General features: G+C 36.7%; 1 protein-coding gene across 1 annotated transcript in view; it reads left to right on the top strand.

Annotated features, from left to right (window-relative positions):
* The first annotated feature begins 428 nt into the window (after positions 1 to 428).
* LOC135618587 (protein OPAQUE1-like) overlaps positions 429 to 17,097 on the top strand; it is a 41,315-nt gene continuing 24,646 nt past the window's right edge. Inside the window, exons 1-15 of the mRNA XM_065119587.1 lie at positions 429 to 916; positions 1,070 to 1,213; positions 5,343 to 5,488; positions 5,589 to 5,745; positions 5,867 to 5,925; positions 6,686 to 6,842; positions 7,978 to 8,127; positions 8,236 to 8,363; positions 10,207 to 10,353; positions 10,429 to 10,530; positions 14,237 to 14,294; positions 14,406 to 14,507; positions 15,938 to 15,975; positions 16,069 to 16,195; positions 16,298 to 16,471. Coding sequence (XP_064975659.1) covers positions 794 to 916; positions 1,070 to 1,213; positions 5,343 to 5,488; positions 5,589 to 5,745; positions 5,867 to 5,925; positions 6,686 to 6,842; positions 7,978 to 8,127; positions 8,236 to 8,363; positions 10,207 to 10,353; positions 10,429 to 10,530; positions 14,237 to 14,294; positions 14,406 to 14,507; positions 15,938 to 15,975; positions 16,069 to 16,195; positions 16,298 to 16,471 — 1,812 coding nt within the window. The 5' untranslated portion in view covers positions 429 to 793. The remainder of the gene's footprint in view (positions 917 to 1,069; positions 1,214 to 5,342; positions 5,489 to 5,588; positions 5,746 to 5,866; positions 5,926 to 6,685; positions 6,843 to 7,977; positions 8,128 to 8,235; positions 8,364 to 10,206; positions 10,354 to 10,428; positions 10,531 to 14,236; positions 14,295 to 14,405; positions 14,508 to 15,937; positions 15,976 to 16,068; positions 16,196 to 16,297; positions 16,472 to 17,097) is intronic.

Genomic DNA, 17,097 nt, shown 5'->3' with positions numbered 1-17,097 from the left:
GCCTCAGTTTACAGGTGCCACGGAGCTCCCCGCGAGCCGTATTCTCCGAATTACCCTCCTTCCGTTCCTGTTTTGTACGTCACGCCCCTCGTTGCATCCTCGAGGACATTCAAAGTTTCGAGTTCTTTTGAACTGCTGGTCAATCAAAGACCTTTGTATGTCGACTGCGACTGTGTGCGTCTGCGTGAAACAAGATCTGATCAGGTGCAGTCCCCACGACAGGTTGTGCCGTCAGATGATGTCGTGGGCGCAAATCACGTGGCCACGTTAATTGCGTCGGCCGCGCCCGCACCGACTCCAAGAGCTTTGAATTAAGCGACTCCAAGAGCTTTTGGCGATCGATTTCGCAGTGGCGTTTCCGGAAATCGTGGCAGTTTTGAGCCTTTTTATTCACCTATCGTAAGTGGCACCCTTGCGTCGGTTATCGCGTGCTCTCATTACTTGCGAGTACGGGCTTCGAACGGGAAACGGGATTCGGCTGGGAAACCGATCCCGTGGCCCGGGGGGAAGGATTCGCTAGTTCTCCTCTTAAAGGAAACCACCACGCGAAGCGATCGCAATTTCGTGATCCCATCTTGTTTCTTTTACTCTTTTCTAATTCTTGTTTCGCGTGGCTTTGGCGGGAAAGAACTAAAGGGGTGCCCGCCTGGTCTCCTCCCCCTCTTTTTTCGATTCGTGGCTAGGGTTTTCGAAGGTGTTTGTCGTGTTGCTTCCCCCTTCCTACCGGTCGTCGCCTGCGAATCAGGGCTCTTAGGGTTGCCGGGCGTTCCTCTTAGGGTTCTGGGAGGCAAAGATGAGCTATCGGAAGGGCTCCAAGGTCTGGCTCGAAGACAAGGACTCCGCGTGGCTAGAGGCCGAAGTGATCGATGTGAAGGACAAGCTCGTCACAGTAGTAGAACCAACTCGGAGGAAGAAGGTAGCTCGATCTTTTTTTGTTCCCGTCAATCTCTTTTCTTGGTTCTAAAGTTAGTTAAATTTTATTTTATTTTTTAGTTTTTAGAATTTTGGTTGTTACAATTTCTGCAGCTTCTTTAAAATTTGGAATATTTTTTTCTTGGTCCCTTCATAGGTTACGGTTGCTTCGGCGAAATTATTGCCTAGGGATGCGGATGGTGATCTCGGAGGGGTCGATGATATGACGAAGCTGACGTATCTCAATGAACCGGGTGTTCTTTACAATCTTTCAAGAAGATACGCACTTAACGAGATATACGTGAGTACTTCTTTTCGAATTTATGCAGTCACTAGTAATTTGTTTGAATGCTCTCTAGATATCTACCTTATATATATTTTTCCGGACAGTAGCAAGTGACATTTTCTTTTACTAATGCAACATATATCATCGTACTATGATTGACATGTGAACACGAAATTTGTGTTGTGGCCGAGTACCAATGGGTGTTTTTTCTTACTGCATGCGTTTACTTGGTTGCTTGGTCCTACTGCCTTTCTCTAAAACTAACTAGGATTTCTAGTTAAACTTACAGCTGTATTTTACGTTCTGCTTTTCTCCTTGTATAGGTTATAAAAGTATTGCTTTCCATGTAGCATAATTAATTAGTTTTCTGAATATTCCTTCTCAGTGTAATTCACTAGTCCCAACGTCTACAATTATATTCTAATATGCAAGAATGTTTACATTGCAAAAATGAGCATTGAAGGAAATGCTAAATTATCTGTGTATGATTACTGGCCATGTTTTACCTGTGAATAGGATTGAAGGATACAGGACAGATAGAAATATACTAATGTCCTTGAATAGGAAAGAGTCATGACATAGTGTAAACTAGATTGATCAATAGTGCATTTGCCAATCATATTAAAGTTGCTGCAGATCACATTGAGTAGATTTTGGGAAAAAAAAAGTTCAAATGTTGAGACTATTGGTCTGTGGTTAGATATGGTGATGCTGAAGTCATGACACTGGAAAATATGGGCTAGGAGGGGTGGGCATATAGCATGTAAAGAGAGTTCCTTTATGGGATCATGGTGAAATTCATGCAACTTGGATTGCTTTTCTAGGAATAGTAAGAGGCAGTAGAAGAGATAAGAAAAAAAAAATGTTTTGATTTATGAATCAAGTTCGATGTAGTATATGGCACCACAAGACATAATATCTGGTGGTTTGGAGAACTAGAATACGAGGAAAATGAATGAAAATATGCTTTAAAACTGAGTGATAATTGTGTGGTTTACAGAAAGTTCCTGCAAAATGTAGATGGATTTGGTTGGAGCCTTCTGCACTTGATCGGTTAAATAAGGATGTACGATATGTTGGCAATATACAACAGCAATGAAATAACTTTAGAAGTGATAGTAAAATAATATAATAGAGATCGACGATAAGAGCTAGCGACTATTAGCTAAGTTGGAGTATCAGTAGCATCATGAATGAGAATTCTGTTTGTAGTCAAATCTTTGCTATTTGGTCTTTTTTGCTGATTAAGGCTTGACTTTGTCCTTGGAGTTTGTTGCATTATTGTCTTCCTATTCAGGTGTTGTGGCAGTCAATGAAATTATTGCTGTGATTTAGGAGCATGATGAATAGTTGAAGACTCATAGGAGATAGCTGACAATGGCCTATATTATTAAGATTAAATATCTTTGACAAAGCAGAAGATGAAATTTTAAGTTGGTGATTTGTTATTATGGTTGTTGTGTCATCTATAGGTCATTGTGAGGCTTATAAGCTGCAAAATCCTCCTCAATCTAAAACAAGGGCTGCATAGTTCACAATACTTGCACCACTTAAAGTCTAGAAGGGTCAATACATGAAGTGCACTTTGCAAACAAAAAAATAATCTTGCCACTTTAAATTCTGATTGTCTAGACCCATGTAGACCCATGAAGGACAACCTTCTTATGACATTGAAAACTACACCTTTGCATATCATTTGGAGCTTCTGCTTGTTTCTCACCCATGTTGTCTTCCATGTTAAAAAATTTAGCTGTACCATTGTTAGTTTGAGACCATCAATTTTCCCTTTAGAGTTTTACCTTTAGAAGTTGTTGAGGATCAGATTTGTGTTCCTGTGGAAATTTGCATAGTTAGAGAAAGATCACAAATTTAGCTACTTATTTGATCGAGTAATGGTTCGCAGAAGGGGCTACACACACACACACACACACACACATGTGTGTGTGTGTGTGTGTGTGTCTCATGCTCTTTTTGCCATTGTCTCATGGCCTAAACTCACATTGGTGTCTCATGCTCTTTTTGTGCATGTGGTGATGCTCCAATGATGCATGAACATTTGCAAGCTTGGGATCCTCCTTAACATCATCCTCTCAGCCCTCATACTTATTACAGATGGTTGGCTTGGATGTTTGTGTATTTGAGTCCTTAGTCTTAGGGCTTTTTGGACCTTTTGTCTAACCTGAACCCCATCTTATTTCTTGGGGAGCTTTTGTGCATTTGACAACATTGAAAAATTCACCGACCAAATGTTGTTTTAAACATAATTAGTCTCTCAACCTGAACCCCATCATTCTCTCGGCCAGATGCTGTTTGTGCATGTGGTAATGCTCCAATGATTATTCCTCCACAACGACAAACATAATGATAATATATGCATTATCAACAAAGGTGGTTCTCCATGTGATGGCAGTACTACCACATAGGTTCGGTATTCAACTACTTCAGGGTCAATGTCTTTCAGACATTAATAAACTAATTTAAATACACAAGTACAAATTTACACTTTTAAGCAATGAAATACATCCTTGACCAATGATATATCCTTGTAGATCTAGCCAGATCCAACATGTGTATAGGCTGAATCCAAGTGGACCCCAGATATAGACCTAGGTTAAATATGCTTGAATCTTGGCTGGATCAATGCAGATCATTGGATTCAGTCATTACATTAATCCAGATGTATGTCAAATCCGCATGGATATTGGTCATGCATGAATGATACTTTGTCGGTTTTGCATTAACCTTCATTAAATCTGAATGGATCTAGTCCAAGTCTATGTGGATCATTTCGGATTCACATGATCTAGATCTTGACCAAATTTGTCACAGTATATTTTGGATTCTCGTAGATTTTTCCTGGTTTTGAGCCACTTGACTTGCTTTCAAGTGGATCTTCCTACATTTGACCTCATCTTGATATGAAATTAATTAATATATATGTATACATCTACAGAAAAAGCCAAAACTTATGGTAAGTGTAATGAAAAAGCTTCGTTTAGCAGAAAAAAAAAATAAATTCATTTAAATTTTAGCTTCAGATTTACCTTATTTTCAAGAGAAACCAGGATGATGTCTTGAGATTTTAGTTAAACTTGATTAAAATCAAAGTTAGATTTATAAAGATGATTATTTGAGAGAAATATTGAGAATTGAAAGTGAAAGAATGAGGGAAAGAGGTTGCTGATGGTGAAAAGTAGATTAGAGAAGAGGAATTGGGTGAGGAAGTGGCGACAAGACTAGGAAGGGTAGCTTTCCACCTAAGACAGTTTGATACTGGTAAGGTCTGCTTCGTACGATAAACCTGATATCGAACTGTCCAGTTCTCATACCAGTTTTCCGTAGACATAAATACTATTTCAAACTTACCCTGTGGTTTAAATTTAAATCATCTTTTGTCATATCAGTCCGACTAAGTCCTGCCCATATACAACTTCTGAATAGCCATATTGTTGGTCCAAGCCAACTGATTAACTTGATTGGTAGTTAGTCCAGCTGAATGGAACAACATGTGCTGTGGAGCTTAGCTGGCACTTTAATGTTTAAAGTTCTAGCAGTTCTAATCAAGTTAAGATAGTAGCTGTAGAAGACTTATTTGAACTCCCAAGGTGTAGGGAACAAAAAAGGAAGGGAAGTGAAGACCCAAGATTCTTGTCCTACTATGCCTCCAGGCTACCAGTGCTTGTGGATCATACAAGGGTTGCTGGTCCTTGTCTGAATTCCTGAGAGGATGCTAGTTGTCTTTGATATTCTGGGAAGGTCTTTCTTATTACTGGCTGACTTATTTTAGCATATGACTTTTGATGTGAATGGCTTGTTAGAAAGCATGTGGTAGCAAAAGATATTATAATAAAGTGTGATCCAGTATATCTGTAATATGTGTCTGGAATTTGGAATGATCCATTTAAATGGTCGTATATAGTTTAGTGAATTATTGGGGTGATATGGATGAAAAGATGCATGCATGTAGTGTTTGTTATACTGATATGCCCTTAATTCTGCATATGCCTAATCTTCTGCAGTAATTGATAAATTCCACTTACTACAATGAAAGAAAATAAAGTTAGTATTATAGTTGTTTTCCCTTCTATAATACTTTATATATTATGAACAATGGTTTTTTTGACTTTTGTTTGGATCCTGATAGACATACACAGGAAGCATCTTGATTGCAGTGAATCCATTCACCAAACTACCTCATCTTTATAATGAGCACATGATGGAGCAGTATAAGGGTGCCCGACTTGGAGAGTTGAGTCCTCATGTTTTTGCGGTGGCTGATGCATCTTACAGGTAGGATTTCTTAAAACTCTATGGCTAGTCATTAGTCATTTGAGAGATGTTGACTTCCATGTACTGCATGATACTAGTTAACTTAGGTTTCTTGTTATAGAGCTATGATGCACGAAGTACGCAGTCAGTCCATCTTGGTTAGTGGGGAAAGTGGAGCAGGGAAGACCGAGACAACGAAGTTGATTATGCAGTATCTGACGCATGTTGGTGGTAGGGCTGCAAATGATGACCGAACAGTTGAACAACAAGTTCTGGAAGTATGTGTTTTCCACTTGGATCTTGCTTTTCTTCTTTCTTGTAAATTTTTCATCTGCTTCAATCTTATATAGTCTGATATTTTTGTTAATAAGTAATTTGGAAATCATCATTTCTTTGTAGTCAAATCCACTTTTGGAAGCATTTGGTAATGCAAAAACAGTCAGAAATGATAACTCAAGGTGAGTTTTATATTTTTGTCAATCAACATGACCCGTTTAATTAATCTATCATGTGGGGACCATTTGTAATTTACATGTTAGAGATATCCATGTGTACTTTCATTGGTTGACTTTTATATACCTATGTCATGTCTTGTTGATCCAAACATGGATGCTGTGTGAACATTTTGGAACTGGTCACGGGGAGGACCAGTTCCAACATGTTGCTTCAGGTTGGTGTTGAACGCATGATTCCATTTGATTTTTGGATTTGGTCGAAAAATTTCTAATGAAGTTTGTTAGAACTGGTGTACTTCATGTGGACTTGATGATTCTTGCTAAATCTTTAAATAATACATTGCAGTTTCAACACTGTACTCAATAGAGAAACATTATGGATCATGTAGTTTATTACTCTTAAATAGTGTTGATGGTAAATCCTGGTGCTTGGTCTTACTAGTAAATACCAGCCCGTGTGTACCTGTAAATACTGGTCTGATGTACCTGTCCAACTTGTGTAAACCATGATTGTAACTTTTAATATATTAAGCCAAACATTTAAAATTTTAACCAGCTAAACTCATGCGAGAGTTCTGTAATATATATTTTGGTTTGACTTGTCGACATGTATTAGATGTACAACTAGTCTAATATATTTTGATATTCTATTGTGTATTTTGTTGCATTAATCCCTCAATTTTTTGTGGGAAAGTCACCTTGAACTCGCATTGAACATGTTTCATATAAATTTTTAAAATCTGACATGCAAATTTTTCTGTAGTCGCTTTGGAAAATTTGTTGAGATTCAGTTCGATGCAAGTGGTAGAATATCTGGTGCTGCAATTAGAACTTACCTTTTGGAGAGGTCTCGTGTAGTCAAGATCACAGATCCAGAGAGGAATTATCACTGTTTTTATCAATTATGTGCCTCTCGAAAGGTATACATTTAGTGCTGTGGAATCTGCCATTTGGTCTTCTTACTATTTGGTGCCACTTGGCAAATCTTTCCCTTCTGTTCTTATAAAGATTCTTTTTTTAATTTATTTGCTTGATGCTTGAGCTGTTAAATTGCAACCTGATTATTTCTGGAGTTGCTAATTAATTGCTATCTGACATGGGCTTACTAATGAGAAACATTAAGTATTATTGATAAACTAAAGATATTCCATATGGTTAAAAAACATTTAGTTGAAGCGTGATGTGAAATAAATACAAAATGGTTTTAGAGGAACCATTTTGAGTGAAAGGAGCATCAAATAAATGATAGACCTTGATGAAAAGCTGACAAATGGAAAGGTTGAACAATGACATGGTGTCACAAACTGTCTGGTCATCTCCTATTTTATCTTTAGGTATTCTTTATTATCTTTCTCTATTGTTTAATTTTCTTTTTTCCTTATTATGATGAATTTTTATTTTTTTCTTAATTGATTTCGATCCTCTAATCCTGTCTGATCAATATTGATTGCGTATCTGTTTGCCAATGTCTAACCGGATTTCGATTATGCCTCCTATAATTTATCCACACCACTTGCAAGATGTATATCCTTTATCACAATCAGTTTTACTGTAGATTACTGATTACTAATCTAAATTGTGACAGCTCTTGGGAGCCGTCATAAGACTGACTTCTTTTGACTTGTTTCACTCTACTTATGTCAAATATATAGATGTATTTATATTTCCTTAATTTTGATATATGTTCCTTGATAGTCCAAGTTTCATTTTGTCAGAAACCTTAAATATGTTGAACAAACGATTTTATATTATACAAATGCTTGCTTCATTTCCTGTTTCTGCATCAGCAATCTGCTGAACTTCGAGATATTTATCAGTAAATCATGTAGGAGACCTGCATCACCATCAATTTGTGTTCTGTCAACTTGTAACCTGTCTGCTCATTTGTTTATCATGTTTTTGTTCTTTAGAAATCATGACTGCAGTACTGTGGTATGCTTTGCAGTTCTTGCCTGCTTAATGTTAATTTCATGTCTAAATATTTATGCTATATTTAATTTCACTGGTCTTCTCTAGCTAATGGATTTGTCTTTTTTATTCTTCTCATTTTTCAAGGATGCTGACAAATACAAGCTTGGCCATCCAAGCAGCTTTCATTACTTGAACCAAAGCAACTCATATGAATTAGATGGAATAAGTAATGCAGAAGAATATTTGAAGACGAGGAGGGCAATGGATATAGTTGGGATAAGTGTAGATGATCAGGTTAGATCATAAATATTATTATTTTTATGTTATGCATCTACTAGAGCCTATCTTTTCATGTGCCTATATGTAACTAATCTTGATCGTGCTTTGTTCTCTAATACCTAGGAAGCCATATTAAGTACATTAGCTGCTATTCTTCATCTCGGCAATGTCGAGTTTTCACCTGGCAAAGAACATGATTCTTCGACCATTAAGGACTCAATGTCTCCTCAACCCGCCAGCCTGATATTCATGTAAGTTTACTATTTGTTATTTCTTAAGACTGAATGATTTATTCATTATTTGTAGAGTTGTGTGTGCAAAACAAGGACTGTTGTTCCATACGAAATGGTACAAAATGGATGGTATGTATCAGTTCGGGCATGGGCCGGTATGTAGACTATCCCATTTCGAGTGGCCTGGTCCAGTTGAATAAAAATAATAAAAAATAAAATCATAATGGCGCCCATCCAACTTAACAATAGAAAATCTAAAATAGCACAAGCCCTCTTCTCGCATTCAACATTGCTACTGCCACAATTGTTCTGCCGCTGCCGCTACTTCGCTGCTGTTGCTTCTTCTCTTTCTCCATTTCTTCCTCCACCGCTTCCTCTTTTACCTTCTTCCTCCTCTATTCCTATACTGCCCCTTTCTCTTCTCCCTCTTTTTTTTCCTCTCTGAAACACTGCTACATATTGGTGTACCATATGTTGGTGCACTAGTACTGATCGATATGTACTGATACGATAGATTACCAAAATGGATTTGGTGCTCGAAATGGTGATCGTTGATATATAATGCAAGTTTCATAAGTTGCTATACAAAGCTTGTCCAAGAAGGACAAAAAGAAAACCAAGCAAAAGGAAGGAAGCAATTATAGGTTTGAGTGAAGATTCTAAAGAAAAAAGCAAGGAAACAAGCATTGAGTGTCATCGAGGATTTAATCTCCAAAAGGAAGTTTTTTTCTTAAAGTTTATACTGAAGTGAAAATATATCAAAGAGATATCATCAAAAGGAAAATTAATTTCTTCAAAGAAGGAAAGTTACAATGAGTGACATACCATAATTCTTTGTAAGTTTTTCTTTTTATTCTTGTACTTGGGATCTATAAAAAGGGGAAATGAAATGTAATGGCACATCAGATCAGGGGTCAATAATTTGAGTTTGTTTTTCACATTATATGTGAGGGTGTGAGATTACTTTTATATTTTTGATAGTATAAATTCATTGTTCACATACGAAGGTGTGAGACCTTGATACTGGGAGTTCTATCCTTTAACCAGTAGTTATTTTTAAATATTTTCCATTATTTTCATTATTTTCTCTTTGTTTTCTTTCCTCAGTTCTCACTGAAAAAGCCACCCTCCTTTGTGCATGATGAGCTTGTCCTACATTACCATTAAAAACAGTTGATTACTACATTTTGGTTATTAGAACTGGCTGCACATGAAATTTGCTTGAGCAATGATTTTGTAATGGAACAAACTCAGAGTCTTTTAACTTCATGAAAGGAATTAAATTATCATACTATGATTTAAATGGTAGCAATGCTTGTTCATAAATTGTTGTTAGTAAAATCATCTAAGTTTAAGAAGTAAAAAATTTTAAAGCCGAAGAAAAAACGAATTCTTAACTGGGTATGTTCCCCCAAATGATCAAACAAGATAAACTAAAGTCAGCTATTTCTGATTAGACTAGATGAGGTTTATTTTTAATTGTCAGTTTTTATTGATTAAATCTTTATTAGTAAAAATGCTTGTTTGCATAAGATGCATAACAAAAACTTTGGTGTAATATGTGACATATCTACCGTAAATCAGTTGTAATGTAGAACCTTTGGATGGATAGTAAATCTTGGGGCAGTTAAGTAAAAAAACACATAACGTCACGATAAGATTTTGCTTCATGACATAATGATGATCTGTTTATTTTAAGAAACTCCTTTCCAACTTAAGCTCTTCTGTTGCTGCTGCTATCATTCTTTTGCATCAAACTAATTAATTCTGGATTGTCCATTTAGCTGAACTTGTGCTTTTAGGTCATTAATTCTTGTTGTGCTTAGCAAGAGAATCATATTGTTTTAACATTCTTTGGCAGGTGCAATCCTGACCTTATGATTTCAACATTGTGTACACGTGCAATACAGACCCGTGAAGGAATTATAATTAAAGCACTTGACTGTGCTGCTGCTGCTGCTAATCGTGATGCTTTAGCAAAGACTGTATATTCTCGATTGTTTGACTGGTATGACCTTCTTTCATTCTTCAACTTATTATCTTATTATAATGCATATCACTTGTTATGACCTTAATTTTGCAGGCTTGTTGAAATTATTAACAAGTCTGTTGGGCAAGACCTAGATTCTAAGATACAGATTGGAGTCTTGGACATTTATGGCTTTGAGTGCTTCCAAAATAACAGGTGAAGAACTATTCATGTACAACCATAACTGCATTTTATATTTAAATCTTTTATTTGTTCATACTACAATATAATTAAATTGGTAGCCTTGTTCTTTACAGATAATATGTTTTGGTTATGTTGTTAAAGACCATATTGTCTCTTAATAAATTTAAGATCACTGAGTTTCTCTAACTTATGTGTTTTTATATTTCCAAGTTTGTTGAAATATTTTGTAACTAGAAATACTTTGTTGGTGCATTTTACCTCGCTAATTATGCTTATCATTGATGTTAGTTTGAACTTTGAATTATTTAGTCATTGACATCATGGTTTACTTTGCTAATGGATTATAGTTATAGCAGTGATTTAAAAGGCGCTAGGCGCTAAAAGGCGTTAAGATCCAAAAACGCCCGAGGCTCTAGGCGCTTGCTCAAGCGAAACGAGGTGCTAAAATATAAAAATATAATATTGTTACTAGTATACAGTTAACAGTATACTGTTAATACATTATTAATAGTATACTATCGAGTCGATGTGAGAAGAGTGAGTAAGAGTAAGATAGTAGCGACGACAGTGGCAAGCAGTGACAACAGCGATGAGCAACGATAGTGGCAGTGGTAGCAGTGAGCAACGGCAGCGGTAGCGAGAGCGCAGTGTAAGAGTAAGACCGATGTTGCTGACTGAGAGCAGCGACAACGGCAGTAGCGAGCAGTGATAGTAGGAGCGGCGAGCAACGATAGCAGCAGCGAACAGTGACAGCAGTAGCGAGCAGTGATAGTAGCAGCGAGCAGCGATAGTGGCAGTGACGAGCAGCGACAGCGGAGAGAGGCAACAACAGTGGAAAGAGGTTGCGACAACGGAGAGGAAATGTTAGTGGCAGAATCGTGAGCAGGGTTAGGGTTGGGGAAGTCGTGAGAGGGATGCTGAGAGGCTGATATCGGTGCTTTAGTTGGTTCGATTGAACCAACTAAAGCACTAGGGTCGCTTGGTTTAACTCGGGTGCTCGCCCGAGCCCAGGCGCCGAGCACTTCGGGCGAGCGCCCAGGCGGCGCCTCTTTGAATCGCGCTGCCTAGACATGAAGCGAGGCGCTCGGGCCTCGCCTTGCCTCGCCTGAGCGCGTAGGCGAGCACCCAAGCACCTATTGAAATCGTTGAACTATAGTATGCTATTGGTTGGAATTTAAATAGCCAAATTTTGTCGTTTGATTTATTTTAGTGATTGAGTTTGATTTGGCAACAGTTTGTGTCAATGAAACTGAAACTAAAACTAAATCAGAATAATTTTTCTGTTGGGCTTGTTGGTTACTAATAGCAAAAGAATTTTTTTCAAAGAGGCTGTGATTCTCCTTGTGATAGTTGCGAGCTCCCACAATCTCGTTGGGGTTTTGGCAAAGTCTGCAAGTGGAAATGTTGTATCCCTTGAGGTTGCTGATGTGTTGAGGAGGCCTTATTGTAGTCTCTTGGATGCATTTCTGAGAGTAGGAGGGAGAGAACAAGCAGGAGGAAATGAAGAATGTAATGTTTTGTTGGTTGGAGTGGTCATGAGGGTGCTGGAGGTGTGGAAGGAATGACCTCAGAGGTGTTGGTGATTGCATTCTTGCAGGTATTGGCAAATGTGATGTTGCTGTTGGTGTCCTTGATTTGCAGTCAAGGAAAAAAAAGGATTGTGTTTCAGCAAGGAGAGAGATATTTGGAAAGTGTTGAAGTTGTAGCGGCAGTGAAGTGTTGGCTTCACATTCATGGTGGATAATCAACTAGATCAAATTTGGTCCAACTTAGACTCAGAGAATTTAGGGAATCCTAACATTGTATAAAGCTAGTCTTGGTTGAGTTCTACTTGGTTTTGATCAAGGATTGAAATATCGTACCGTACTGAAGTTTCGAGATTCTCTTGGTATGGTACGGTACTGTATACCGACGGTATACCACTCGGGGTGTGTGTGTGTGGCCCGGTAGTGGGCGGTCTGTGTATCGGTCTGCTGACGAACAGGTACGTACCGCCCGGTACGGATGGTGTTATTCGAAATCGAAGATCTTGCTTTTGATAATTCAAATTGGTCTCACTTGTGCCATGTTTTGATGGCTTGTTTTCAGTCTATGTTAACTATTAATAACAAAATCATGTTTGCAGGTTATATACATCAAGCATTAACATCGTGGTCTGATATCGCTACTGCTTAGCAGGGTCGAAACAAGTTAATTATTAGTGTCTTTTAGAGTTCCCTAAAGTAACAAGTGAATTCTTAGTGTTCCTCAAAAGTTGGATCTGTCGGAACAATGAAGTAATTGTTATACCTCATTAATTGCATCAGTTGCTCTTGAAATTTTTAAGAATTAAGAATTGTAGCTTGGGAAATTATGCAAAATAGTTTATCATCAATCTTGAAATTAAGATCTGTAGCTTGTCAATTTCATCCACCACATTCTTTATTAGATGCTATAAGTAATATGTGTTATGAACATAATGTGTTGTACAAACGTAGGATCCAAATATAAACCATATTGCTTGCTATGGCCCAGGGCATACTGTTGGTTGCTTATTGTACTAAGATACTACAGGTTGATTTATTGTTAGACCCAGTTTATTGGGCAAATAAATATGTTGTCCAGTTTGATCCATTACGTCAAGGTGGTTTTTGAATGGGCTGTGCTTGCATTAAGATTCTTTGTTGAGTATAGTAGATGCATCTTAGCCATTTAAAAGATCAAGTAGACATGTAATATGCTCTTTTGATTGCACTCTAAAAGTTCTTTAAGCAAAAAGGTGGTTTTTGAATGGGCTGTGCTTGCATTAAGATTCTTTGTTGAGTATAGTAGATGCATCTTAGCCATTTAAAAGATCAAGTAGACATGTAATATGCTCTTTTGATTGCACTCTAAAAGTTCTTTGAGCAAAAAGTTTGTTGTGACGCAGTGGAAGGCCCTGTTTCATAGAGGTAATCAGAACCGTCCACTTTCAAACATATCTGGTAATCATAATATCGGGAATCTTGGCATTGTCTCCTTCTAGAGTAGTAATCATCCATGATTATTTTCAGATTTAAATAATATGACTGCTGGATGACATGGATTTTTAGGCAGGGTATGGAATTTGTGGAGGCATACAGAAACCGCGGATGAGAGGGGTGCTAAGAAGTTGGAAGAAACAGTCCAGTGGAAAAAGATAACTAGAGTCAATAACCTAAAATAACTATTTTATTTTCATTAAGAAAATTACAACTGTATTTACATTCTTTCTCTGAAGACAAACCATCATTTAAATGCGACTTAAAAGGACTTTCACTTGCAGTAGGAACTTTTGAAATAGGAAGTGTTTAGTTTTTGGCTTGATCTTGCTTTCGAGATTGAATCATTTTTTTGCTGTTAAATATGTTTTGGATGTTCTTAGATATTTTCTATGGACTTTATTTAGGTTTATGTTTCTTTTTTCAATAGCTCTGTTTAAGTTAAACTCTAGAAATAGTGGTTAGGTGCATTTTTCCATGAATTGACAGTTCACCATGTGAGGTTTGTGATGTTGATGCTCAAACATATATATTCCCTTGCAACTTTTGGATGTAAAAAGTGGATGTGATCTTCGAAAAATAAACCATGATCAACTTCCATGGAAGGCGAGGTGGTTATCTGTAAAATAAAGCAATTACTTTTTGAATTTTTTTTTATCTTATTTATATCTGTATGTGCAGCTATTTTCTTCGGTCACTGATTATATGTTTCTATCCAGCTTCGAGCAATTCTGCATCAACTTTGCAAATGAAAAGCTTCAACAACATTTTAATGAGGTAAACTATGAGATTTTTGTGTTTTGGATGCATATGGTTCTAGCGTGCTATAAATATAACTTTTTAGTTGTCTCAAATGACATTTCACCTTGTGTGACACTGGTGCTGCAGCATGTTTTTAAAATGGAGCAGGAAGAATACAGAAATGAGGAAATTAATTGGAGCTATATTGAATTCATAGACAATCAAGATGTTTTGGATTTGATTGAGAAGGTTCTTATTAACTCCTTTCTTTTGTAGAAATTGAGGCATTATGCACACTTTTATTAGTTAATTGTATGATATTTGTGGTATTGGTGATGTGCATTTAAAATTTATGTTTCCCATGACCTGGAAGAAGCCATTATTTGTATCAAGATTTGCAATACTATCAGTTTGGCATAGGCTACTAAATTGTTCCGACAACCTACCGGCATGTGGACCAGGGTAAACCATGTGGACCTATACCAGTCGGGGCTAGGACCGGTCTGGATTTGGTATCTGAGATTAAAAGCCTTGTTTTGCATGTTGTTATTAGGAGTGTTATTATTTCTACTATTTAGAATTTCTGGTCTGTGTCCTTTTAAGTAGAAATATGCTATCAATGTTTGTAGACTTTTTGTATAATTATAGCCACAGAATATCATTTCATATTCCATGTAAACGATCCCTCATAACCAATGGGATACATCATGGTGATGGGTTAACATAATTATAGCCACAGAATATCATGTCATATGCCAAGCAAATGATCCCTTATAACCAATGGGATACAGCATGGTGATGGGTTAATTCCGAATGCCATGACATCAATCTTTGTGATGTTTCTCCTGTTCGCTGATGAGTTGAATGACTACTATCTATCCTTAACTTTTTTCTCTCTTTATCATTTCAATTTTATTTTTCATGATGGTAGGTGGTGGATATTGCAACAGCTAATCCGATGATTGCAATAAGAAGGAAGCAATAACAGAATCTTATCCTTGATTGACATCATAGATCTTTGACTTTTATGTTATTTTTTTCTCTTTTCCATATTCCCTTCCCTCTTCTCTGTCTTTTTTCTAGTCTGTACTATTGTCGTAAGTTGTCAAAATTAGCCAGCTTCGGTTGTGTCCAGTGGTTCAAGTTGTTTTATATCGATTGGCAATCGCACAACCAAGAATCAGCAGGAATAGTCTTGGACTTTGGTGATGCTGATATGAAATTAGGAGTATTTTGTTGGAATCGGATTCGACCACGAACTATATGATTTGGTTGAACAATGCACCTTGTTGGGAAGTGAGCTGATTGTTCAAAGGAGATCGCCTTGCTCCATTAACTCCTCGAAACATGAATTTACAGTTATTAAGATAAAATTCATGTTGTGACATTTATTGATTATACCATATTAGAAATCAGGTATGACTTGCAATCATTTCTTAAGACATTAAGAAAAACTAGTGAAGGCATAGTTGAAACAGATGGTCCAAAATTTTCTAACAAAAATTTGGATCTCCTGTTATTATTATTCGATAGTTTACTATGTAACTTGAGTGTTAATAGTTTGCCTCCATAGCTTGCCTAATCTTGTTATAGTGATCATTGATGTTGTTCTTTTACTTGTTATGTTCTTGTTGTGCAAATACAAATATTTAATGTTGCTTTGTATTGTTCTTTTGCAGAAACCCATTGGAATAATTTCTCTCTTGGATGAAGCTTGGTAACAAATAACCTTCTTTATTTTGTTTGTCATATTGCTTATTTTACCTTATTTTGGTGTTTAAAGGACTAAAACCTCATCTTCTTTTGTCAGCATGTTCCCAAGGTCAACACATGAAACATTTTCTACTAAACTATTTCAGAGTTTCAGATCACATTCCAGATTAGAAAAGGAAAAGTTTTCTGAAACAGATTTCACCATTTTACATTATGCTGGAAAGGTAGGTGCAATATGTAGACTTTGTGATTTTTGAGCAATAATGTACCTCATTTCTTGAGCAACATTTTAACTTATACTTTTGTGGTTTTTTTCCTTCCTATAGGTGACTTATCAGACAAAATCTTTTCTAGATAAAAATCGGGATTACATTGTTATTGAACACTGTAATCTTTTGTCATCTTCAAGATGTCCTTTTGTTTCTGGACTGTTTGATTCACTACCTGAGGAGTCCTCGAGATCATCATACAAATTTTCATCTGTCGCCTCCAGATTTAAGGTGTGCTTTTGTCAATCTTTAGTTTTTTGACAGTGAAAGAAAGATGTAGTTGTACCTACTTGTGCTTGTTTTTGTTGATAGAGAGCTAGTTAAGTTGTATGCGATCTAAAGGAACTCAGTTGTGGGATATCTGTCTAGGAAGCATGGTACCTTGTTGGTAAATGTTATATACCTGGTCAACGATGTGTTTTGGGCCTTCTTTGAGTTCATTTACTTTTGACGTCTAATGTGAAAGGTCTATGCTGTGCCTGATAAGCAACTTGTCAAAATTTCCAAGGACCTGATCCAGTAATGATTCATTCTGTTATTATTTGTAAGTAATTATTTTGATTGACATCACTGACTGGTAGGCAAAGTGACATTTTCTTGAAGGAGATTGTGCCTTTATCTTTGGTTTGGATTCTTGTTGTGATTTTCTAAAAAAACTTATATGAGATTAAATATGCAGCTTGAGGCATAATCGGTTTCCAATTGCTCAGGCTCCTAATGTTCGAATTTCACATGTAAAAAAATAGTTCTAAAAGTTTATATTACCACTTTGGATGGAAGTGACATAGTGAAGATATTAGATAGGCCAAAAAGTTTGGATTTATGACCTTTAACACGCCAGTGCCCATTCCCCACTT

This window comes from Musa acuminata, chromosome BXJ1-3 (genome assembly GCF_036884655.1).
Source record: "Musa acuminata AAA Group cultivar baxijiao chromosome BXJ1-3, Cavendish_Baxijiao_AAA, whole genome shotgun sequence".
Classification (NCBI taxonomy): Eukaryota; Viridiplantae; Streptophyta; class Magnoliopsida; order Zingiberales; family Musaceae; genus Musa; species Musa acuminata.
The sequence above is the reverse complement of the archived record's forward strand: the minus strand, read 5'-3'. Positions and strand labels throughout refer to the sequence as shown.